The following is a 27,072-nucleotide window of genomic DNA, read 5'->3' on the forward strand; positions in this document are numbered from 1 at the left end:
TTCAGACATATATAAATACACAGGCAGCTGTTTATAATTTGCATTTTTATGAGTTATGAAAGAGTACAATGTACTTCCTGCATCTTATTTTCAGAATTTGCATTAACATCTTTGGCTACCCATTATAAAGTGGGGAGTACTTGAATATCTCATTCTTTGAATTTTCATTTTTGATCGTAAATCAGATAATGTCTGGCACTTTCTTCTCTTCTCATTTCTCTCTTCTCTCAACGTCCCTTTTTACTTGCTCCCATTTCTTCTTGGCTCTAATAAAACACACAAAATATTTCATTTATTTTCTTTTACAGCATTCTTCAGGTTACCAACATTTTTCATGTCTTTTGCTAATTACCATAAATCTACAGGTGAAAAAAAAACTAAGCTATTGCTTTAATTCACAAATTTTCAAAATGCCATTCAAACTAATTTCACTTCTTTCTGAAGCTTACTGTGTATTTGATTTGGATGGAGGGATGGAAGGGAATAGAAATAATACTGCTTATAAGGCTGTACCACGGAGAACCCAGCATCAACAGAATGAATGTTCCATTCTATAGAGTCAGGCACCTCCATTCACACCAGCTATATACCTATCAGAAAGGACATGTGGCCTCAAAGAAGGCTGGCAATGAGAATGACATCTCTAACTGCTTTTGGCAACTTTCCTCAATTCCCAACACACATTTTCCTCTCCTATGGTATTATACACATAGCATCCAATGACATTTTCCCAAAAGGCTCCTTTTGCTCATTATATCTCTGAGGGCATGGCACTCAGATATTTCTTAGGAGAATAGGCTAGTGGCAACTTTTGTTTTCTGCCTCCCATTTTCAGCAGTTCATCTGTCCACTGGGAAATGCTGAAATTGCTCCTCTGCGTATTAGCAGGAAGTGCAGGGGAAGAAACACAAGCTAACCTTTCTGTCTCTTCTTCTGGTGATGAAAACAATTGGAAAGGGTAAGAGTTTGGCGGTTACAAATTTCCCAGTCAAAAGCTTGGGTAAATAAGAAAACTAACTTTATTTTGTTATAACTGTTTTTTTTATTTTTTTGACTGTAAGTCTCCTTTCTGCTTGACATAAAAAACTTATTGGTCCTTTGCACATAAACTTCATCCAATTCAGTGATTTCTTAGTTACTTCATATTTATATTTCAGTTACATTCAGATTTGAAATTCTTTCTCAGGATTTTTTTCCCTCTTGCACCTCCTTGCACCTTATCCTAAATTCTAGGGTTGGGACAGGGAAGAATTATCCTGCCGTGTGACAACTAGAAAGAAAATACCATCTCAAAAATCTTGTGCCTCAACAAGGTGTGGACTATGAGCTGGTGAATGGTGGCCCATAGTCCCCCCGACAGGATTGTTAAAAGGCAGATTCTGATTCAGCGGGTATGAGATGGAGATTCCACATTTCTACAAGTTCCCAGTTGATGTCATTGCTGGTGGCCCTCAGGTCACACCTCAAGTAAAAAGGGGTTCATTGGTGGATGATAGCAGAGCAATCTGTTGAGATTCCAGCTGAGCCCTCCCCTGCAATAGGGCCTAACCAAGAAGGCATCTTCCTCATGAATCCCCTCAGTCCCAGGCGGGAGACTTTGTATAGACCTGTTCACCCTCTCCCAGGAACTCATTTTTATTGAAACTCACAGCAATATGTGATGCTCTCCTGAGCAAACTGGAGCTTGGAAATCTCAAAAGGCTGTCTCAAGCCCTCTCATGTTAGACATGCCTGCCTTCCCCACAACCGCACCACCAGATGACACTGAGAAATTCTCTCCAAAGCTTTCCCTCCTAGACTGTATCTGGGAATTCCAATGCAGATCCTCTTTATGCTCAGATTCTTAACATACTTCAAGGGGAATCCTATCACTGATCTTTCTACACCCGGGGCCTGCTGTAGCTGCCATAGCTGGAGGTGGTAGGAGAAAAGAATAAGAAGATAAATGGCTTCCCATTGTACCTTATCTCTCTCTGCTTCTCCATATCCTCCCCATTACCCTCCAGGTTGAAAGAAAAAACATGGTTTTGTCAGATCACATCCCTTGTTATATCCCCTTTCCCTTTCCTGTGTCATACATGGATGGTACATGTTTCATGATCTGAAGGGGCCCCTCCTTCTCCCAGACCCTCTGTAATTTATGGCTCATAAATTTGTGGTGTAACCAGGATTTCCAATGATTTTTTACTCCCCTCCAAATGAAGTGCCATAATATGTAAAAACCCTCACAAAATTAAAAGAAAATATAATCAATTAAATTGTGCTGCAAGAGAATTTTCTGCAGGACAATATGTTTTGAGAATAGATGGGAAAAAATTGACTCCAGTTCATTCATCTATATATATATCTCACAGTTGTGTGTGTGTATATATATATATATAGTTCACAAATATATGTATGTCTGTCACAGTTGTAGTCAGAAAAGCTTAGAGAAATACTGCTTTAGAAGATCTCAACTATTTACTTTGGAAAGGGGCCAGTTTCTAGTCTGGATATGATCTGATTCATTCGGGGAAGCTCTTGTATAAGAACTTAAGGATTTTAGATGCTTGTGAAAGTTCTAGGCAACTGATTAGAACTTTGTGTGAACAGTTTGAGTTTCTGAAAAGTAACTGAAACCATTTTACCCTATGTGGCTTTCCAAACCTACTGAGCCAGGCCCAGGATAAGCTTGGAGAAGATACAAAGCTTTTTAGCAAAAGAACCACCTTAGGTTGGCCTGCTACAAACCTCTACCCTGGGGTGATTCCTAGGATCTCCACACCCTCCTAAAGATCAGAACACAACAAAGAGACCATTGTCACTATAAACCTCTGGCCTGAAAACTTCATCTTAGGGGCCCTATAAGTCCTCTCCAGCCAACATTAGTTTATGGAAAAATAGAGTAAGACTTTAATATTTTGTGTCAAGATACAGTTTTATATATTTACTTTGTGGTTCAACAAAGAATGCAACTTAACATATATAATCCTGCAACTGCTAGGCTTGCAGCTAATAGAGAAATATGTCAAAACATTTCTGATAACACATAAAAGTAAGCAAAGGAGAACAAAATAAGACAAAGTAATTGCTAGTAGAGAAAGATTTACTTAACTTCCATTAACTATGTTCATTTATACCATGAAATTTTTAAAAATTTTCTGGATATGCTTCTTGAATATACAAATTTATTTATTTTTAGAACTACATGATACATTAAAATCTTCGGTAAATATTTACCTGTATATATCTTTTTAGTTTTTGAATATGTTTTTGAAAAAGGAATTCTTTTTGGCCAGGCTGAGCCATTATATGATGTTGATATATATTTATCTGAGGAAAAAAAAATGGATTTAAACATTGTATAGCTTTAAAACCATATCCTAGGAGTGTTTCAAATCTGTAAACATTTGGGAGGTGAAGTTATTCTCTAATTTATTTTATCATTACAAAGCTAAGAGATCAGGGACACAAGTGAGCTTATTAAGACTATTTAAGTTATCAATGAACATGGTTACACATCTTTTAATTGGCTGTTCAATTCCTCAGATAAGGCTCTCCCTCATATGACTAACCTAGAGGAGAGAATGGTATCTAGATGTGATAAAAATACTTCTTTGTCTTGTTTTACTATGATTTTATATACAATTCTGCTAATATTTGTAGGAAAGAGAGAAAGAAAGAAGAAAGGAAAGAAGGGAAGGAAGGAAGGAAGGAAGGAAGGAAGGAAGGAAGGAAGGAAGGAAGGAAGGAAGGAAGGAAGGAAAGGAAAGGAAGAAAAAAAGGAAAATATAGGAGGCACAGCCCTATTCTCTTTTCTCTCCATGAAGTGACTCCCATGATAGTAGATTGCTATACCATAGTGAGCTCTCTGTTCCAGGAACATCTACTTTCCTCTGACATCTCTATATTTGCCATCTAACAATGTTGTATTTATGTTTTCAAGTATGACTGTGCAACTATGATTCTCAAAGCTTGGTCAAAAATAATACTAAATATATATTCATTTTTTCCGATGTCAACATTTTCACTAATGATACATAGGTAATAGTGAATGTGATGGTGGCCACCTTAACACAGATATAGGCAATGGCACCAAACTATTCCTGTAGTCATTGCATTCTCCACAGCCATCTACTTACAGTAAAATATAATTAAACTAATAATATAATAATAGTAAGAAATAAAAAATTTGAGTATCATTATTTTTATATATAATTTCATATATCATTTTACTTTAAAACAGATGAAAAACAATTTAAATAAAGCCAACTTCAGTTTAAATTGTAAAGGAAAGATCCTAAGAGAGACATAGAGTTTTTATTTACATTTCACAAAGTATAAAACATTCAAAGTGGTGGGGGGAAGGTAGAGACAAATGTATTTGGAAATTAATTAATTAATTAATTTTAAAAACCATTCAGAGCTCCACTAACTAGATTGTGAATATAGGAAAATATAAACATGCAATCATAGGGAATTCAATGTCCTTTTGTTAGGTTGAACAAAGTAAGACACAACTTTAAAAGAGCAAAATTAATCTGAGACAGGAGGAAAAAGTGATTTGGTTCCTTCCTCCCTTGTGGCCTTGTACTTCCTGGCATATACTATGATTTCGCCTCTTACAAGAAATGATTTAGAAGCAATCTGTGCATGGTGGGGAGAGATGAGAGGTTGTCAAAGATATTGCAGTTAACCCTCAAACTAACCCTTTTAGAAAATAATAATGAAGTTCTTTAAAAAAATACCAAGACACTGGCCTGAAAGTGATAATTAAACAATGCAGTTAGTGGAACAAGAAAATGTCAATCATTTGAAAACAATCCCCAAGAGTGAAATAAAGCTATCTAGGGGAACAAGGGGCAGGGCTCTGAGACACAACACTAAGAAGGTTCAATGTCAAGTCATCTGCACCAACATATTGTTTTCCATGTCCTTTAAATTACTCCTGCACATGGAAGAAATCCTCTCACTAGTTTTCTAAGATGGTGGTTATGGCCTGGGAAAAAAAGAGGGAGTGGGTAACAATGAAGATTCATTGGACCATCAGGAAATTCCATGGAATGCAAACCACAGACATGAGTAAATCATATAAGAACCTCACCTGGACAGAGATTGAGTTTGGGTTCCTTATTAACATAGATTTTATTGTTGACCCCGTTTGCGGGCCTGCTGCAGTGAGGCGCATTTAGTGAGACAGTCCTGACAGCATCCCTCTGAACACGGATATAGGATGTGTTCTCAGCATTTCTGTCTTTATTGTTGCAATAGTAACTCATTTTATTTTTTGGATTTTGTGTCTGTACTGCTGTAAAATAAAGGGTGGAAAGAGTGAGGGATAAAACAAGCTGCCTTCATGCCCATAAAAAACATAGTGCACATTGTGTTTGATAGCACAGTGGAAAACAATGTAAGCTAAAAGAACAAACTTTATTGTAGATGAGTTGACGTCTACAATAACATATTTCACAACAGTAATTTGTTTTTCAGCTATAAAATATTATTTGATATTTAATCTCTTTTCAAATTGCAGTTTAGAAATATCAAATATATAGACACTACCTCTCCGTACTCCTTGGCCCGGACAGTTCTTTGGTTCATCGTAAACCCATTTTCTTTTTTTCACACCTTTAAAATGAGGCTTCCTCACTGGCTGGATATCATTCACTTAGAGGAAACACAAATTTTCACAGTTTTTTAAAAGATGCTTTTATCTGAAAATTACTGTAGGTGATAATTACATATCTGCACATTTACATGTCAAGCAAGTGAAAAAAATAAATTCACCACCCTAATACTTTACCTTCTAGAAAAAAAGGATGATGTCTTTTTAAGTACCAAAAAGACCTATCTTGAAAATAGATGAGAAAACCTTCAGTCAGTAACAACCCTCAAAAGAAAAATGATTTTCTTCAAAGGAATGGGTGGAATCTTTTAAAAGAACATAAAATTACATTCCAAATATAAATCTCTATCTTATTATAATGTTAAGTAGTTTTAGAATTATTTTGAACATAAATCATTTTGTACATTTTTAGCCAAATCTACTACTTCTGAAGAAGTTGGGTTAATGTAAAATACATTTTAAAGAATTTTACCTTAACCTTTTAAGATCTTACGAAGTTCTGTGTACAGAGAGTTTGGGGAAAAAAGAATTTGTAACTGCTAAAATCACTAGAGTATTCACTATTTACTTTCACATTTTTTCATCAAAAATTTTATATGCATGCTGAATTTCCCAGGAATTTTTAAGGTGTATTTTTCCAGAGATTCTTAAAAGAATTTAGTAGACAGGAACATTCTTTGTTTTTCCTCTGTAGAGAGATCCTGAATATATATAAGCAACTAATGCACAAGAGAAAATGAACATCAAATGCACTGAGTTGATTGCATTCGCTCTCTATGGTGAACTAATAAATGTCTTTGCCTTTACACTCAACCTCAGCTTAAACATCAGCTTTCAATGAAATTCTGATTCACCATCTCCTGTACAAATACTATGCTCCACCCTTACTTCAAGCTCCCACTACTAAGACTTAGAAACCATATTTTTAACACGTGCCCCTAAACTGAGCTACCTGGCAATAAAGCATCATAGTTCCCTTAGTACCTAGCTGGGATCCAAGAATGTTATACAGTTTCAATAAATAAAATAAACGGAAAGGAGAAAGGAGGGAAGGAAACAGACAAGAAGATTCATGAGTCTTAATTATGTCACAAAAAGTAGCTCAGAGTACTGAATGGTAAGGAGAAGCAAAATCAAGAAAAATAACCCAAAATATAATAAAAACCTGTCAATGTAATCCACTCTGGGTTTAATTAAAGTTCACTCATTAAAGAACCTTATGAGAAGGCAGTATACTATTAATTTTAATACCTAAATTAAAATAGTGGGAGAGTATATTGTTTACTAGGACCTACATCACAATTCATTGCCAAAGTTAGTAAAAAAAAATATATTGTCTTTAGTTCTTAATCCTGAATAATTTTTAAACCATCCTTTTTTAATTTCTTTTTTAAAATTCTATTTCAAATAAGCAAAACTAATCCATGATAAAAACAAATATATCTAAGGCCAAAAAGAGAGCTCTCACTTGAAGAGGGGTCCTCTCTGCACTTCAAACTGATATTCTCAGTAGCATTTAATACATGCGTTGTAGGTGCTAGTCGGGTAGCTAGGGGACGCTTTGGATGAGGACTGTCCTTGTTATCTTTTGAAGCAAATTAGGAAAATAAAATGTCAGTATTAGTAAAAGAAGTGACTCAGTCGGTATTTCACTTTTCACACATTATACGATGGGCATACTTCTTTTAAAATATACATATGTATGCTAATTTTTAGAATGCTTTACTGAAATTCCCTAATGTTTCCTTGAGTCCCCAAAATTTGTCACTAACAAAACATTAAAAATTCAGAAATACAGCTCTTATCTTCAATAAGTAAATTCCATATTTGTGGCAATATTTTTAATAATCTATGCAAAAAAATTAAAATGTTATCAAGTGGACATAAAACATGCCAATTTAAATAGAGGTTCCAAAAATATTTTAAATGTAACAACATTCATTTTGTTCTATTTTTAGGAGCAGGACCGTCCAATTACAGCTACCTTCAATGATGAAAATAGTGTAAATCTGTGCTGTCTGAAATGACAACCACTAGTCACATGTGGATATTGAACACTTGGAATATGGCTAGTGCAACTGAAAAGCTGAATCTTTTTGTTTTATTTAATTTTAATTAACTTAAACAACCATATGTTGGTAATGGCTATTATTGTTATTTAGCTTTAGAGTTTTTGTTTTGCTTTGTTTTGTTTGTGATGGATTGGGCAAAACTTTTCCATCTCCAAGTAAGAGACAGAGGAAAAGAGATATACATAAATTTTCTATAGCAATCATTCAATTTGATTACAAGTGATCTTCCCTATTCTTGAGCACATTTATTAATGAGGAAAGTAGAAAAAAGTTGGTTGATATTTAGATGGAGAATATGTGAAGCCCTTTAATTACAGGACAGCTGTAATTTTAGCCTGTGACTGGGAGAGCTGCCCACCAGAGAGCTACCAGTTGGGGGGTTCTAAGCATGGTAAGGGCATCATAAAACCATAAGCATGTACTTTATTATCACACCCCTTAATTATTCACAGACTAGTTAGTAATAATTATGAAATGGGGAAGTCATCGTGAGATTAAAACTCTGCACAGTATTCACAAACAAAGCTTTCTAAGAAAATTTAACCATACAGAGTATAAAAAGACTGGAAAAAGAAATAAAAAATAACCATACAGAGTATAAAAAGACTGGAAAAAGAAATAAAAAATTGGAAAAAGAAACTATAAGTGACTTGGTACAACCACTTAAGAGAACCAATGACTTTAGAACTAGTAAGAGTCTTAGAAATTATGCTGCCCAACAGGCCCATTTTTCAGGCCAATCGGATCAAGTGCCATAGTCAAATAATTAGGGAGAGAGCCAGGACTGGAACCGTAAGGCTCTTGACCCCTATTTAGTGCACTTAATGTTATTTTTATTTGTTACCTTGCCTATTAGATTGGTTTCCACAAAAATCAAGCTTTGTGTTTAACATATCTATTCAAATTACAGATTTATTAAAACGACAAGTGATTTATTACCTTTAGCATTTGAGCTTTTCGACATGATGATTGCTTTCTCTTCAGTTAATGCTTTATTTTCATCTACTCCAAGAAATACGATCCTTTGTGGAATGTAACAGTCACCTCCTATGACAATACCTTACTGTCAGTGGCAATGATGGCAGAAAGTTTTACAAAACTACCTTTCAATACAGGATTATCTTCCTCTACAATATCCTTTTTGTCCACTTTTGTTTAAACACTTCTCAGTGACACAATCCCCATCTCTCTATATATCATATATGTTTAGATTAATACATGTGCATACAGTTGTTTATGAACACATAGCATGAACATTTACATAGTGCTAGAAAATTTGCATAGTCAACACAATTAGTTTTCCTTTAACATATAACAATCTTTGCTTCCACCCTTTACCACCCTTTACAGATAAAGTGAATATAATTTACCTTCTATATAACATCTTCAAATATATGAAAGCAATTTTTGTGTACCTTAAAGGTCATCTGATTTTTCAGAATAAATATCCATAGTTGCATTAAATATTACTTATGCACTTAATTTCCAGATGTGTAAGCACACAAGCCACCCTTTCTCAACATGCAGTAAGTGTTTCAAGTAACCTTTTTTTAAAGGCGACACCCAAATGTAGGCTGCCCTGTACAGAAACCAGTGAAACTAGTATAATAACATATGACATTTATGGAACATTCCTCTGTATGTCAGACACTCCTCTGAGCACTTTGAATGACTTATCACATATACTTATCTTGTTATACTACTCCTAATAATTCAACCTGAGTTTTACTTGAGCTATTTGCTAGCTGGCAAACATTACTGAATTATTTCGAAACATGGTGGCCAACAAAAAATATTTATTTTCTGCCTACAATCTGTATCATGTCAGGTCTTTCCCAACTTGAAGAAAAACTACCATAATGTCTTGATATTTTTTCCTTGCTTTTAATAAGGCATTTTTTAAAAGTTAAATTTACTTGGGTGACATTGGTTAATAAGAATAGATAGGTTTCAAGTGTACGTTTCTATGGTACGTCTTCTGTATATTGCATCATGTGCCCATCACTCAATCTCCGCCTATTATCATATATTTAACTCCTTTTACCCTTTACTAGTCCCGCACCTTCTTCCCTCTGGTAACCACCATATTGTTGTCTGTGTTTATGAGTTTTTGTTCCTTTGTTGTTTCCAGGTTTATATCCTACATATAAGTGAAATAATATGGTTCTTTACTTTTTCTGACTTATTTCACTTAGCATGACACTCTCAGGATCCATCCATGTTGTCACAAATGTCAGTATTTCATCTTTTTTAATGCCTGAGTAGTATTCCATTGTATATGTACCACATCTTCTTTACCCAATCACCTCTTGAAGATGTCCTTGCGTCCATGTCTTGGCCATGGTGAATAATGCTGCAGTGAACGTAAGTGTACATATATCTTTGCAAATAGATGTTTTCAAATTTTGGGGACAGATACTGAGAAGAGAGATTGCTGGGTCCTATGTTAACTCTATTCTCAGGTTTTTGAGGAAGCTCCATACTGTTTGCCATAGTGGTTATACCAGTTTACATTCCCACCAGCAGTGAATGAGTATGTTTTTTTCTCCACAACCTCTCCAACAATTGTTATTACTTTTGTTGTTGATAATTGTCATTCTAACATATCTGAGATGGTATCTCATTGCAGTTATCATTTGCGTTCCTCTAAAAACTAGTGCAGTTGAGCATCTTTCCATATATCCGTTGGCCATTTGTATATCTTCTTGGGCAGAGTGTCTGTTCAGGTCCTCTACCCATTTTTAAATTGGGTTGTTTATTTTTTTGGTGTTGAGTTGTAAGAGTTCTTTATTCATTTTGGATATTAGTCCCTTGTCGGAGCTGTTTGGGAGAAACATCTTCTCCCATTTGGTTGGTTGCCTTTCTGTTTTGTGGGCCATTTCTTTTGTGCAAAAGCTTTTTAGTTTGATGTAGCCCCATTTATTTATTTTTGCCTTTACTTCCCTTGCCTTTGTGATAAAATTTTAAAAACCTTCTCTAAAACCAAGGTCCATAAGCTTAGAACTTATGTTTTCTTCTATGTAATTCATTGTTTCAGTATTTATATTTAGGTTTGTGATCCCTTTTGAGTTAATTTGTAAATGAAAGATTTTGTTTTCCCAGTTTGAGTTTACTTTGTTAAACTTGGTTCATTGTTCCAGCATATTAACTTGCAGTCATCTGTAAATTTTATAAACATGTCCCCATTCATCCCATCATTTCTCTAAACATAAAGTCAATTATTCTACAAATATTTACATAGACCACATCAAGTGGCAGACATTCTACTATGGGGATTCATCTATGGCAACTGATTATTTACAGTTTCTGGCCTTAAGCAGCTTACCCATAGCCAACGATTAAAATGTCAAAAAGATTTTGGTGAAACAAAATTAGTTATAAAATAAAATTCAGACTCATTTATTATATATTAATATATTGAGACTCGATGACCAGTAATAAAATAACTCACCTCCATTTTCAAAAGCAGCAATGTCAGTCCTTGGTTTCCTATCCAGTGTTGCCTTTATCTCACTTTGCCTTTCAATTAAGCTAAATTTTGTTGGAACTGTAAGACCATCCCCTAAAAGAAAATTTAATTAGCCAGGAACCATTAGATGCTTACATAAGTATATAAGAGTAGTGATAGCAAAAAGCCTAAAAGTTAAGCAAGTATTGTTTATATAGTGATACGATGCACAATAAATTTGTAAATATATGAATTTTTAAGCAAACTTTAAATTTATCAGGAAAGTATCAAGCAAATTGATTTCCTTTATGTAGATAATATTGACAAAAAACTTAAGCAATCTAATATTACTGTGTGTGTATAATATAGGTTATTTAATGTTTTTATATAATAAATTTTTGTTATAATTCTTTGTTTATATCTATTCATTATGAACAAGTTGACTGAAAAGTATTAGTGTACTATTAACTTAAAAATGACCATTATACTGTGATAATTAACTGTCACCATTTACCTGATACATCTCTATTTTTTATTTATTTATTGTATTATTGTTGTTCACAATTACAGTTGTCTCACATTTTCCCCCATTGCCCTTCCCTGCCTTGCCCCTGCTCCCACAGTTAATTAAAAGCAGAATAAAAGAAATATGAAAATCTGATGAAACATATGATTCTGGACTAGATTCTAAACCAGGGAAAACTTCATTTTGCTACAAAGGGCATCAGTGGCACAATTGGTGAAATTTGTTTTTAATAAAAATCTGTAAGTAATATTGTATCAGTGGTAATTTCCTGAATTTGATATTTATGTTACAGTTATATAAGAGTTATGTAGGAGCATCATGTCTGAAACTTACTCTCAAACAGTTCAAAAATAATAACAATGCATATATTTATAGAGAGAAAATGAAAAATCACATGTGTAAATGATAAAATTTGGGGATACCTGGGTAAAGTGTATTAATGCATGAATTAACTGAAATTGCACTTTAAAATGAAAAGCTTTTTAAGCAGGGGGGACAGAGGGAAGAAGGCGAAGGGGTTATCCAAAGAACACGTGAGCATGGCCCATGGACAGAGACAACGATGAGAGGGGGGCAAAGGGAGAAAAAGCGGGGGCAACCATAAGAGCACAAATGATAAAATGCAATAAAAAGTAATAATAATAAACATAAAGCAAAAAGGACATGTAATTATCCTTATCATCTACCTTTGAAAATATTCATCACTAACTTGTTTTCTTCATATTTGTTTTGTTATTGTTTTGGGTTTTTGTTTGCCTTGTCTGGGTAACCTGGGCAATCCTCTGCTGCCTTGAGTCCTACACCTGAAGTCTGATGGTGTGTTGCTGCCACCTACTGCCATATGTTTAAATGGTTTGCCACATACACGCTTGCAAGACAGGTGCTTTAATCTTTATCCTTTACTCACGATGATCCTGGGAGACTTCACCAACTGTTTCTTTTTATGTTGTTGTTTGTTTGTTTGTTTTTTAAGTGTAGAAAGGAACTCAAATCTCTCCTACTGCTAACAAACTTCTTTTTAACTCAGCAGAGAAGAAAAACAACTATATAAATGTATGGCATCTATGGATTTTCTCCGAGTTCCTGGTTTTATACCCAGAAAACAATGTTCTTATCTTAGCAAGGGAAAATGTTCACCAACAGCAAAATCAGATTTGCCAAAATATATGATCCATGAAAGTCACAGCCTTGGAATTACCCATCTTCATCATCCCTGAAATTCTCTGATACACAGAAAGCGCTCCTTCAATGAATAAATATACCCTAGTTTGACCTCTAATGTCATTCTGTGTATTTACTTCCTTTATGTCATTCTAGGGCTAGGTTGTCCTTTCTATTCATAAAGAAAAATCTACACCTATTTCACATCATAGACAAATAAAATGGTAAAAGCAAACTATTTACAGAAGTACTGCATGGAGTATGTGGTTTCAATGTGTGTTTATGAAGCCTTCATTTCTTGGCTCCTGGGAAAATGTAATTATATTAATAGCAGCTTTTTATATTAAAGTTAGGTCATGCAATAAATGTGCTTCCTTCTCACTCTCAATTCTGATGTATTATTTATCATTTAACTCTGGTAATTCACTGCCTATCACACCAAATATCTCAAATGTATCACCTTGAAATGCTACCATTTAATTCCTTACCTTCTTGCAATTCACTGCCATTCTCCAAAGGCTTTTCTAACTCTTTTTCTGCTGCAGAGGATGTGCTTTTTAAGGATGAAATATCTGGAGGAGTATGAAGTCTGTAGTATTCACCTGATTTCCAATAAGAAGAGCAATGGTTAATATATTTGTCACATCAAGTATTAGAAAAATCACAAATGCCTGATTGCTTACCAGATTTATAACACATCTCCTTTATTGCTCTTTTTTCTTCAATTTCTTCAGGAGTCTTTGTCCATACACTAGAAGCATCTATAGGATATATTTGTTTTAAATTAAATTGTCCAAAAGCCAAATAATCTGAAAAGTTATAAACCAAAGTGAAAAAACCCAAACACTGTTCTCATGGATGAGTTACTATTTTGTTTTTGTAATTTTTTAAATCAATAATTTGTATACGGGCAAATATTTCTTATTTTTACATTTCACGTATTTTAAAGAATCAGTCAAGAGAAGAGGAATGACTAATTACATATTATGTGTCTTAAAGCTAGAGATATAGATTTGCATGCTGAGATCACATTTGTTTGTTTGGAGGAAGACTTAGGTATGAGGGACACGGAGCTGCAGACAAAACCAAGAATACATAATCCTATGTATTCCTGAGCACGGAAACTATGGTGGCCTGTAGCCCACAGAAGGACTCATTCCAAGGCAAAGACAGAATGAGAGTTTATTTTTCAGCATGTTTGTCTAGTTTGTACATACATATTGACACCACATTGCTGTGATAACTTGGGAGGAACAGGATAGACAAGAAAGAAAAGAACTGGGTTTTAACCTTGCTTATATTCTTGCAAGGTTTTACTTGGGGTAATGCAGATGATAGGGTTTTACAAATTACAAACTCTCTAAAGATTAAATGTGAGACAGATAGATGTAATCATTCAATAAACAGACAGACACATGTATATCAATGTTAAGTTATATATAAATAAAAGAAGATATTAGTATCTCTACAAATAACTATACATATTTAAACAGGAAATATGTCTCCCAGTCATATAATGAAAAACATTCCAATCCAAATAATAAACATGCGTAGACATAGAACAAATTAAAACATAATAAATTTAATATAGTTAATAAACTTAAAGCTATTCTTCAACAAATCTGCCTTATGTATTACATTATAAACCTCTAGTAGTGAAGCAAATATGTGGAAAATATTATGAAGTTTTTGAATGCACATTGTAAATCAGAGAAAAATTTTACTTACCATTTTGTTCATCTCCTTCCTCCTCTTCTTCCTCAAAATCAGTTTTTAAAACTAAAGGATGGTGAATGGGTCGTGATATATTCTCCTGAGGTTTCAGGGGTTCTTGACTGTGAGTCAGGGGCGGAGTTCCTTCCTGAATTTCCTTTTGTAGTGTAATATCTACCGAGAAAATGCAACACTTCAATCTTATCAAAGTATTTAATGATCAACCATTGTCCTCCAGATCAACTCTATATTTATGAAAAGATTATTAAAATAACTTACAAAAAATCAATATTTTGCCTATAAGGTATGGGAAATATGCTAATTCACTGACTTTATTAGTAATTATAACCATGACTTGGCATATTACACTCTTAGTATAAATGCAAATTGATCACAAGCATTACTGCATTCTTACATTAGATCTGTAGGATAAAAATATAACTAATCCCAGTATGACAAAATAACAAAGTCAAGTTCATATAAGGAATAGCTTATAATGGCAGAGTTTATGTGTCCAAGAGACACATAGAATCCAATGGTTCTAGTTTTCTGTGGTTGGGGATGATTATTTGGAAGTGAGAAAAATAATACTTTCAGATTTCTCTATTGGCTAAACAGAGGTTAGACTGGCCAAAGCTCTAGGTCATATTTCAATATTCTGTAACCTTCAAAACTAACCAGTAAATAATAGAAGTGGCTATTGAACACATGTATCTTCTGTCATTCCTAATTCAACTTCCTTTATTTTCTAAACCAATATTTTCCTAATCTGGCTAATTATCAGAATCAACTGAACAAATTTTTCAAATCCTCTTTTGGGTCTTTGCTTTCTGAACTTCTGATTCAGTAGGTCTGGACTAAAGCCTAGAGATCTGATAATATTGTTTAAATGCCTCAGGTAATTATAAAGGCAGCCCAGTTTGGAAACCATGGCCCTAAATCAATGATCACCTAACTGGGGTCATGGGTCATGGGAAGCCTTTCGGTAGATATGCCATCCCGATTATTTGAAAACAATCAACCCTGTTCCAGGTCCTCAATTTCCACATCTATTTTCACCTTAAAATTGGTTTACTAAGAATAAACCTGAGTTCACAATAACCTTTCTCCTCTTTACAAAATAAAAGCATACCTTCACTGATGTCAAACCTTACTATAGCACGTTGCCCAAAGAGAAATCCTTGTTTAGTGATTAATCAAACTACCATGAACCCATAGGGCTTTCTCCATTACCTTAATTCATACACACTTTTACCAGGAGAAAACCATAATGTGGTAGGCAAAATAAGGCCCCCCACCAAAGATAACCATAACCTGTGACTACAGATGGAACTAAGACTGCTAACCAGACCACCTTAAAATTGGCAGATTATCCTGGACTATTTAGATGAGTCCAAGGTAATCAAAAGGTCTTTAAGTGGAGGAGAGATATAGAGGAAGAGAGCCAAAAAGACAGATGTGACAATGGCATCTAGGTAAGAGTGATGCCGTGTTACAAGGACTTGACTAACCTTTGCTGACTTTGGAGGAGGAAGATGGAGATATGAACCAAGATGAATACAAAAGGCCTGTATAAAATGGGAAAGGCAAGGAATCATTATCTTTGGAGTTCCTAGGACAACTGCAGCACTGAAAACATCTTAATTTTAATCCAGAGGGATCTGAATCAAATTTCTAAACTATAAAACTACAAAACAATAAACTTCAGTTGTTGAAGCCACTTGATGAGTGGCAATTTGTATTGGCTGCACATGGTAAGTGCTATTGAGGTCATGTCGCAAGTTCTGACTTCAAATGCATGGTAGCAGTTAAAATTTTTTGTTGAAAAATTTTGCTTCTTTCATTTCTGGACTATTGTTAAAGAACATGTCACTATTAAGAGAAAGTCTAACGACATCAATGAAAAGAGAACGCTCCTAAGAAACTCTAAAGGAAAAACATGACTTGAAATCTTCTTAGCTATTCTCAATATACAGGGTCTAGCAGAAGTAATGCCTGCTTGATTGTGGTTGGTACGGTAATAACATGGGTGTAATAATTTATAGTTTTAATTTGAATATTTCACCTAAAAATAACATATGGTATGCTTGAGTGTGATATTGTTACATTACATAAATACATGCTTATGATATTGTAAAGAAAGGTTTTTTAATGAAAAAGGAGTGTTATCTGTGCTAGACCCGGTATATTCCCAAGACTTGTCATTAGGTTCAAAGAAAAGCTTCCCTGAACATTCAAAACAGTAAATATTAGTCACATTTTTTTAAAGCTTTATTGAGCTATAATTCACATACCATACAATTCACCCATTTAAGTGTACAATTCAATAGTTTTTAGTATATTCACAAAGTTATGCAACTATCAACATGATCAATTTTAGGACATTTGATCACCCCTAAAATAGAAACCTATCCCATTAACAAATACTCCTCATGAATTCCTAATGACCCCAGCCCTACACAAGCAAATATACTTTCTATGTATTTGCCTGTTCTGGATATTTCACATAAATGGAAATGTAGTCTTTTGTATATGACTTATTTCACTTACCATAATGTTACCAAGGTTTATCCATGTTGCCATCTACAAAAATACTTTCTTTTTATAGCCAAGTAATAATCCATTGATGAATATACCATGATTTATCAGTTTATCAGAGAATGGACACTTTGGTTGTTTCCACTGTTTTGGGCTGCTATCAATAATGTTGGTATGAGCATTTATGTACAAGTTTTTATGTGAATATGTTTTCATATCTCTTGGGTATACAACTTCTGTTCAGAAAAAGTCCAGCCATTGTTAATATAAAGAGAATGATTTGCACAACTTTGATATAACCTGGTAGGCAAGGAGAGTGGACTGGAATGTGCGTGCATGACAATGATGACTTCACTGTACTAGTCAGTGGAGGTAATAGATGCTGTTAAATGAACATGTTTACTGTGTGGCAGTGGCATTGAAAATGACTGAGCAAGTAGAGCAACAAATCTGCATGAAATTTTGTTAAGCTTGAACATTCTTCTGCAGGAATTATTGGGATGATTCATAAGGCCTCAACTATGGGCAACTGGTGTTTGTCAGCTTCACCATGACAATGCATCCACTCATGCGTCACATCTTGTGCAGAGTTTTTTGGCAAAACAACAATTCACCCAAGTGACTCAGCCCCTCTGCAGCCCAAATTTGGCACCCTACGACTTTTGACTTTTCCCAAAGCTAAAATCACCTTTGAAAGGAAAGAGAGACTGTTGATGAGATTCAGGAAATTACAGCAGGGCAGCCGATGGTGATTGGGAGAACTGTGTGAGGTCCCAAGGTGTCTCCTTTGAAGGGGACTGAGGTGTCATTGTCCTGTGTACAATGTTTCTTATACTTTTGTATCTTCTTCAATAAATGTCTCTATTTTTCATATTACATGGCTGGATACATTCTGGACAGACCTCATATCTAGGAGTGGACCAGTTGGGACATGTGGTGACTCTGTGTTTAACTTTTTGAGCCAGACTTTCAAAAGCAATTGCACCATTTTATATTCCTACCTGTTATGTATGAAGATTCCAATTTCTGCATATCCTTGTCCATTATTTTTATCTTTTTTGATTAAACCATCCTAGTGGGTATGAAGTGGTATCACACCGGGCTTTTAATTTACATTTATCTAATGGTTATAATTGATAAGCATCTTTTTATGAGTTGATTGTCCTTTTGTATATCTTTGAGAAATGTCTATCCGGATTCTTTGCTTATTTTTGCAATAGAATTGTCTTTATATTATTGAGTTGTAAGAGTTTTTAATATATTCTAAATACAAGTCCCTAATCAGATAATATGATTTGCAACTATTTTCTCCCATTCTGTGGACAGCCTTTTCACTTTCTTGATGGTGTTCTTAGAAACACAAAAGTTTCTAATTTTTATGAAGTGCAATCCATTTTTTTTTGGATGCTTGTTCTGCTAGTGTCATGTTTAAAAAGGGTTTATATAACCTAAAGTTTCTTGTAAGAATTTTATAATTTTAGCTCTTATATTTAAATCTTTGGTATATTTAATTTTGTGAGGGATGTAAGGAAGGAGTTCAAATTAATTTTTTTATGTGGTCACCTAGTTATCTCAGCAATATTGGTTGAAAATACTATTTTTTCCCTAACAAATGGTCTATGAACCTTTGTTAAAAAACAATTGACCATAAACTGATTTACATAAAGGTTTAATTCTGGTCTGCCAATTTTATCCTTTTAACCTACATATCTATTTTTTATGAGAGTATCACATGGCCTTGATTACTGCAGCTTTGTAATAATTTCTAGATTTTGAAATCATTAAGTGTAAGCTCTACAATGTTCTCTTTTATTTTCCAGATAGTTTTTACTATTCTGGGTCCCTTGAATTTGCACTTACATTTCAGAATCTGCTTGTCAATTTCTGTAAGTAAGTCAATTGAGTTTTTAATAAGGGTGGCATTGAATCTATAGATCAATTTGGGAAGTACATAACTGGCAAGCATGAACATCCTTACCTTCCAACCACAGGGGAAACAGTTAGAGTTCTCTACTATTAAGTATGATGTTAGTTGTGGATTTTTCATATACAGCTTGTACCAGGTTGAGAAAGTTCCTTTCTATTCCTAGTGTTTTGAGTGTTTTTATTATCATGAGAGAGTGTTGGCTTTGTCAAATGATTTTTCTTCATCTAATTACCATGTGTTTTTGCCCTTTATTCTATTATTGATCTGGTATATTACATTGACTGATATTTTGAAGTTAGACCAAACTTGTATGTCTGGGATAAGTCCCACTTGGTTATGTACTAAATCTTTCTTTTAATGTTGCTTAATTTAGTTTGCTAGAATTTTATTGAGAATTTTTGTGTCTACATTCACTAGGAATATTGGTCTGTAGGGCTGTTTTTTTTCTTGTGTTATCTTTGTCTGGTTTTAGAATCAAGGTAAATATCAGCCTCATAAAGTGAGTTAGGAAATGTTTCCTCATGCATTTTCTTGAAAAAGTTTGTGAAGAATTGGTATTAATTTCTCCTTTAAATGTTTGGTATAATTCAAGAGTAAAGCCATCTGAGCCTGAGTTTTTATTTGTGGGAAAACTCTTAAGTACTTATTCAATCTCTTTATTTTTACAGGTCTAATCAGATTTTCTATTATTTTCTGAAGTTAAATTTTGGTAGTTTATATCTTTCTAAAAACTCATCCATTTCATCTGAATTATTTAATTTATTGGAATATAGCTGTTCATGATATTTCCTTACAATCTTTTTTAAGGTTGGTAGCATGTCACCTCTTTCATTCCTGATTTTACTAACTTCAGTCTTTTTATTGGAGGGGGTGTAAAGACTTTCAGTTTTCTTAATCTTCTGAAGAACCAACATTTGTTTTTAATGATTTTTTTTCTATCTTTCTATTTCATTAATTTATGTTCTATTTTTATTATTTTGTTCTTTCTGTTGTCTTTAGTTTTACTTTGTTCTTCCTTTTCCAGATAGTTTCTCGCATCTTAAAATGCAAGATTAGGTTATTGATTTGAGATCATCTTTTTAAACATAAACATTTGAGATCATCTTTTTAAACATAAACATTTAAAACTATACATTTTCTTCTAAGTACTGTTTTAATGGCATCCCATAAGTTATTTAGTATGTTGTCTTCATTTTCACTCATTTAAAAGTATTTGCTAATTTTCTTTGTAATTCTCTTGCAATTTCTCAGTTGTCTATGGATATGCTGTTTAATTTACAGTATTTGTAAATTTTCCCAAAGTTTTTGTCTTATTAATTTCTAATTTCTGTACATTTGCAAACACATCACATATTTCAATTATTTTTAATTTACTGAGGTTTGTTTTATGGTCTAGTACATGGTCTATCATGAAGACTATTCCATGTATACTTGGAAAAAAAGTGTATTCTGTTATTGTTGCATGGAATGTCCTATAGATATCTGTTAGATCTAAGTGCTTTACAGTTGTTCAAGTCTATTTCCTTGATACTTAGAGCTATTTGCATAGTATATCTTTCTTCATGTTTTTACTTTCAACTCATTTATGTCTTTGAATCTAAAGTATATCTCTTATAAATATATAATTGAAATGACAACTTGATCCTAAAGACTATGAGTCTCCATAGTGTGGAACCTTATTGTCCTGGGAAATAAAACAAAATTTTAGATTTTAATTTATATATAATTTATATATTTATTTTCATTTTTATTACAGTAGTACCCCTTTATCTATGAGGGACGTGTTGCAAGTGATGCCTGAAACCATGGATAGTACTGAACCCTACATACACTATGTTTTTTCCCTAGACGTACATATATTTTCAAGTAAATGAAGCACTCGAAGGCTTCCCTTTGGCATATTCAAATTGCCAGCATCACTACTCTTGCACTTTGGAGCCATCATTAAGTAAAACAAGGGTGATTTGAACACAAGCATTATAATACTGTAACAATCAATCTGATAACCAAGAAGCTACTAAGTAATTAATAGGTGGTCAATATATATATTGTGGATACACTAGACAAAGGGATTATTCATGTTTAGAGCAAGACAGAACAGGACAATGTGAGGTTTGATCACATTACTCAGAACAGAGTGCAATTTAAAATTTATGAATTAATTATTTCTGGGATTTTTCCATTAAATATCTTTGGATTGTGGTTGACCATGGATAACTGAAAGTGTGAAGTTAAGGAGGGACTACTGTAAACTTAAATTTGATAGGTGATGAATAACACTCTTTCACATATAAAATTTTTTGGTTAGAATAAAAATATGTGAAGGAAGAAGGCAGAAATAGTTTTAGGAGAAGGAAATTATTTTTTCATATTTAAAAATGTTTGTTGAAGTATTTATTACCTTTTTAAAACTGAAATATAGCACATATAGGAGGGGTGATCCAGAAAACTCAGAATTTATTTATAAAAAATTGCATATTTATTCTTACATGTTTAAGTTTCAGTCACCTTCACAGTACTCTCCATTTGATGCAGTATACCTATCAAGATGTTTTTTCCACTGCTCAAAATAGTGTTTGAACTTGTCGATTTTGATGCCTTTTAGTGCTTCTGCCATTTTTGTTTCACCCATTCCATATCCGCAACATGTTTCCATTTGAGAACATTTTTTTATCCAGGGAAACAAAAAATGTCATTTGGGACGAGACTGAGTGAATAGGGAGTGTGGAGCATGAGAGTCAAGCTGGTTTTGATCAAAAACTGCTGAACACTCAGCAAGGTATGCAGCAAGTGTGCTCATAAATCTCCTATCATGAAATGTACAAACACGTTGAAAAAGCCTTCAAAAAAAAATTCACTGAAGCCCAGAGTAGCCTCTCACAACAATGGCAGCTGGCACACTGATACAGATGGGTTCCTAAAACACTTGCCTAGAGGGGGATGCCTGTGCTACAAGGGGCTCACCCTCTAGAAGATAATTCTGTGGGGGGGGGGGGTTTGGTTCCCCCTTGTATAGGACAGTACACAAATCATATAATGTATAATGTAATGAATATCACAAAGGTAACACCATAGTCAAGAAATACCATTTATGTCCTCTCCAGGTTATATCACTTTCCTTCTCCAGACCTATTGTGGGTAATCACTTCATGTTTTTTCTTTTAGTTTTACTACTAGGTATGCATCTCTAAAAAATAAAGTTTAATTTTTCTAATTTTTGAAAATTTTTTAAATGGAATCAAACAATATGTCTTTTTTTGTCTTCACATAGTCAACATTCTGTGAGATGCATGCTTGTTCGCACATGTTACTCATTTTCATTAATGTATAGTATTAATTTGAATGAATGTACCACAATTGATTTATACACCCGACTATTATTGAGCATTCAGATTATTTCTAGCCTTTGGCCATTACAAACAATGCTACTGGAAACATCCTTTTACATGTACCCAGATGCACATAGAAATGCATTTTTCTAAGCTACGTGTTTGGCCCTAAGTTACGCATAATTTTATCTTGATGAAAATAATTTTAGACTCTTTTCCAAAGTGCTTGTTTCAACTTATATAACTAACTACAGTGCACAAGAATTCCAAGTGTTCTTTGTTTTATTAACTGTTGGTAGATTTTTAAACGTTTGCCAATATAATAGGTGTGTCATGATATCTAAGAGGTTTTCATTTACCATGATTACTAATAAATGATTACATTTTCATTTGTTGATTCACATTTGGATCTCCTATTTTTCAAATGCCTGGTTGTTTTCTGCTCATTGTTCTGTCACAGTGGTTCTCAACCAGAGATAATTTTACCCTGTTTCTCTTAAGGAGCATTTGGCAATGGTTGGGTATATTTTTGATTGTCACAGCTGGGAAGATGCCATTGGCATCTAGTGGATAGAGGCCAAAGTGGCTGCTAAACATCCTACAATGCATAGGCTAGACCCCCACAACAAAGAATTAGCCAGCTCTAAAAGTCAGTAGTGCCAACACAAGCATTCCATTAAGTTCTCTGTCTTTTCTTTTGGTGTTTGTCAAATATTGAGTTCTAGTCTGTTATTGGGGTCACATCACCACATGTACTGCATATATCTTCTCCCATTCTGTGGTTCATCTTTCCACCATTTTAATGAAAACAAATTTTAATTTTAATGTATCCAAATTTATGCATTTTTTCTTAAATAGTTAATATTTTTTTGTTCTTATTGCCCTCTGAAAACTTTAAAGATTGATCCTTTACATTTTGGTCTACAATCTACTTAAAATTGATTTTTATGCATGGTATGAGAGAATTTCATTTTTCTCTGCTTAGCTGGAAAAAGACCATCCTTTACCCATTGCTCAGCCATTCTACCTGTTACAAATGAAGTGTCATCTCAGCAAGGGTCTGTTTCCAGATTTTCATTCTGTACCAACTGTTAATTTGTTTAACCCTTAGCCAATAGTACACTGCGCTTATCTTTATCACTTTAGAGGCCTATATATCTGATTAAACAAGTCTTCTCATTTTGTTTTCTTCCAGCAAGTCTTGACTATTCTTAGTTCTTTGAATATCCACATAAATTTTAGAACCTATTTTAATTTGATTGAGATAGTTCTTACATTTTTTAAAATAAATGATGGTCATCAAATCATTATGGTAACTCAAATGTTATTGGATTTATTTAAAGAAGTAATAAAATTTTTATTTTTAAATTTCTGTATTGATAAAACATTGGATAGTATATATTTTGCAACTATTTAAATTTATGATAAAATAATGTAATCATAATTTTAAAATGTTCTAAGAAATAGATCACCAACAATAAAGACCACTGATCATTATAATATTCCATTTAGTGTATTAAGATATATATCAGAAGGAGAATGTTGTAGGAAAAGAAAGACAGCACATTTAATGACCAGAATCTACCCAGTTAGAAATTCAAAATTAATATTATAAAGTAAAATTAATATTATAAAGTAATTAATATTATAAAGTGAATTACTTTATAATCAAGTAATTCAAAAAAACTTCTCCAGCACAGTGGTTAAGTTTACCTCTCTATAATGGTTAAAGCAGTGATGTGATAAGAGTTTTGATACATATTATTATATTTCTATTGATTTATGGTAACTTTTTCATAAGACCCTAAATACCAATGACCTTAGCATTTTAAGGAACTACTATAATGTACTTTTCATGAACTTAGACAAATAAATAACTTTTGTCACCATGATTTCTCTATCCAAGCAGAGTTTCATGTCACTAACATCAATTTCAGTATGACCAGATATATTTCATTTAACTCTTGAAAAAGATATATTTTTATGTTGTATAGAAAAGATCATTTTTGCTTGCCCCATAATCACTTCCTTCCCTCATTTTAAGCAAAAGGCATCGGTTTTCCTTTGGGAAATCATTGTTTCCCATCTTCAATCCATTTAATTTGAGTGAGGATGACTTCTGAGCCCTAAAGACTAGCTATTCCCCTGACCTGAACAATTGTTAGGGATAAACATGATTCCCATATCACTAAAGTTTAATGTTAAGGCTTTAGCTAGAAAAAGATCTGTTTCTTCAAAGGTAAATTTAGAATAATGAAAAATAAGTATGCATACACTTACTCTTTGCCAGTTGTTCTTTGAAATTAATTAGGTATAAATTAATTAAATATTCAAAACAACCCCATGCCATAGGTATTTTATTATACAGATGAAGAGACTGTGCCACAGAGATATTAAATTGCCTAAGGTTACAGTGGCAAGTATGTGGCAAGATGAGATTTTTATCCCAGTCTTACCCAAAGTCCTCCTTCTTTGCTTAGTCTGCTTTCAGGATCCAGACCTGAAGCTGCTACTTCAGGATATGGGGGCAACGACAGTATATGGAGAATGCCACTCGCCCACAGCCAAAAGCTGGCAAAGGAAGCCCTGGGCCCCGTCAGCTCTGTCCTTAGTCTTTTCAGTTATCTAAGCCAATAATTACAGTTTTCCCTTAAATCAGATTGAGTTGGATTTCTCTTAAAATCAGTAGTGTGCTGGTGTGGGCTCAGATCAGCACATAACCAACTGGCAAATGTTCAGAAATTTTGCAAACCAGTTGATGTTATATTGGTAGCTCAAAATCACCCATGGAAGGAGTATTTGCCCCATGGAAACTGGCAAATACTACTTTGTTTTTTAACCAAGTGGGGACCAGGAGGAAATCCACTTTTTAAATATTTGACAGCACGTCACTGCTTTGAACCAAAAGTCTTGTTTAGTACACATAATAGATTGCCACATCATGTCCAGACATTTCAAAAATCAACAACTACTTTCTATGCTTTGTCAACTTTCAAAACAAATTCAACTCCTCATATATGTCATATATGCTGTCATCATCATGCAATGTTTCCTGCTATACATCCCTTGCATAGCTAGAACACAAATGCAAAGGCAAAACATGTAGATTATAAGATTTTTTGCATAAACAATTCAATTATTTTTAACTGAATAGTTGATCTTATTCAAACTCTCTGGGAATTGGGTACTATCCTTCCTTTTGCTTGAAAAAGGAAAAAAGGTGTTTGTTTTTGGATAATTCACAGAGCAAAGTTTCCCCAATTCTTTTTTTTTTTAATTGTACTTTTTCCATTACCATTTATCCCCCTTTTTCTTTATTTTTCTTTTTTTAATTATTTTTTATTGATTATGCTATTACAGTTGACCTGACTGTCCTCTTTTGCCCCCCTCTACTCTCCTCAGACAATCCTCTCATCATTGTTCATGTCCATGAGTCAGACATATAAGTTCTTTGGTTACCTTGTTTCCTACACTGTACTTTACATCCCCATGGCTATTCTGTAACTACCTATTTGTACTTGTTAACTCCCTCACCTTTTTACTCGTTCTCCCCCTCAACCCCCATCTTGCAACCATCTGGTAACTAACTTCTTGTACTGTTTTAAGAGTCTCTCTTCAACTTTAAACTTTGGCCTTTTAATTATGGCTTGTCCTGGAGTGGGCCTCTTTGCATCCATCATAATTGGGATTCTCTGCACTTTCTAGGCTTCATGTCTATTTCCTTCAACAAATTAGTGAACTTTTCTTTCACTATTTTTTCAGCTAGATTTCCAATTTCTTGCTCTTTCTTTTCTCCTTCTGGCACCCCTATGATGGGAATGTTGGACCTCTTGAGATTGTCCCAGAGGCTGCTTATACTATCCTCATTTCTTTGGATCCTTTTTTCTTCTTGTTGTTCTGCATGGTTGTTTTTTGTTTCCTTATGTTACAAATCATTGATTTCATTCTCGGTTTCATCCATTGTACTGTTGTTTCCTTGTAAGTTGTTCTTTATTTCAATTAGTGTACCTTAGTTTCTGACTGGATCTTTTTTATGCTGCTGAGGTCCTCACTAAATTCCTCGAGCATCCTTATAAACAGTGTTTTGAACTCTGCAACTGATAGATTGTTTATCTCCATTTAGCTCTTTTTCTTGAGTTTTGATCTGTTCTCTCATTTGGGCCATGTTTCTTTGTCTCCCCATTTTGGCAGTATCCTTGTTTCTATATATTAGGTAGAGCTGCTTTGACTACATTTCTTGGTAGTGTGGCCTAATGTAGTAGGTGTCCTATAGGGTCCAGTGAGACAGCCTTCCCTATCATTCAAGCTGAGTACTTGAGGTGTGCCTTTGTGTGGGCTGAGTACACCCTCCTCTTATAGTTGAGCCTCGGTTGCTGTTGGCAGATCAATGGGAAGGAATTACCCAAGCCCATCAGCTGCAAGGACTGGCTATGACCACTGACCACAAATCTCCACCCTCCGCAGAGGATCAGCTGTGCAGGAGCAGGGTGGTGGTGCTCCAATGTGGTCTATAGCTGTCCACTAGGTACGCTGCCTCTGGGGTTTCCTGGGTGGTACAGGCCAAGTTCAACCCTGATTTGTGTTTTTTCTCAGGGCACCCTAGGCTCTAAAGCAATCAGAGCCGTTGCTACTTCTTCTGGACTTGGTGCAGCCAAGCTGTGACTTTAATCTGGCTGACGCTATGGCTCACTAAAGCCAGTTGTTGTTTGTTTGATAGGATTTAGTAGCCAAGACCAAGCCATTCTTATGGAAA

At 34.1% G+C, this 27,072-nt stretch overlaps 1 protein-coding gene across 2 annotated transcripts in view; it reads right to left on the reverse strand.

Moving 5' to 3' along the window:
- Window positions 1-240: 240 nt before the first annotated feature.
- The window catches only part of CUNH12orf50 (chromosome unknown C12orf50 homolog), a 42,140-nt gene continuing 15,308 nt past the window's right edge, over window positions 241-27,072 (reverse strand). The window contains exons 3-12 of one of the 2 annotated variants that reach the window (XM_054579841.1): window positions 14,541-14,699; window positions 13,496-13,573; window positions 13,301-13,414; window positions 11,129-11,239; window positions 8,617-8,724; window positions 7,074-7,190; window positions 5,542-5,646; window positions 5,084-5,287; window positions 3,220-3,312; window positions 241-266 (exon numbers count right to left, since the gene is read on the reverse strand). In XM_054579841.1, coding sequence (XP_054435816.1) covers window positions 241-266; window positions 3,220-3,312; window positions 5,084-5,287; window positions 5,542-5,646; window positions 7,074-7,190; window positions 8,617-8,724; window positions 11,129-11,239; window positions 13,301-13,414; window positions 13,496-13,573; window positions 14,541-14,699 — 1,115 coding nt within the window. The remainder of the gene's footprint in view (window positions 267-3,219; window positions 3,313-5,083; window positions 5,288-5,541; window positions 5,647-7,073; window positions 7,191-8,616; window positions 8,725-11,128; window positions 11,240-13,300; window positions 13,415-13,495; window positions 13,574-14,540; window positions 14,700-27,072) is intronic. The other variant, XM_054579842.1, reaches the window with a different exon arrangement.

The sequence above is a fragment of the Pteronotus mesoamericanus genome, unplaced genomic scaffold, assembly GCF_021234165.1.
Source record: "Pteronotus mesoamericanus isolate MK-2021 breed Mesoamerican mustached bat unplaced genomic scaffold, CSHL_Meso_final contig_56, whole genome shotgun sequence".
In the NCBI taxonomy this organism is placed as follows: domain Eukaryota; kingdom Metazoa; phylum Chordata; class Mammalia; order Chiroptera; family Mormoopidae; genus Pteronotus; species Pteronotus mesoamericanus.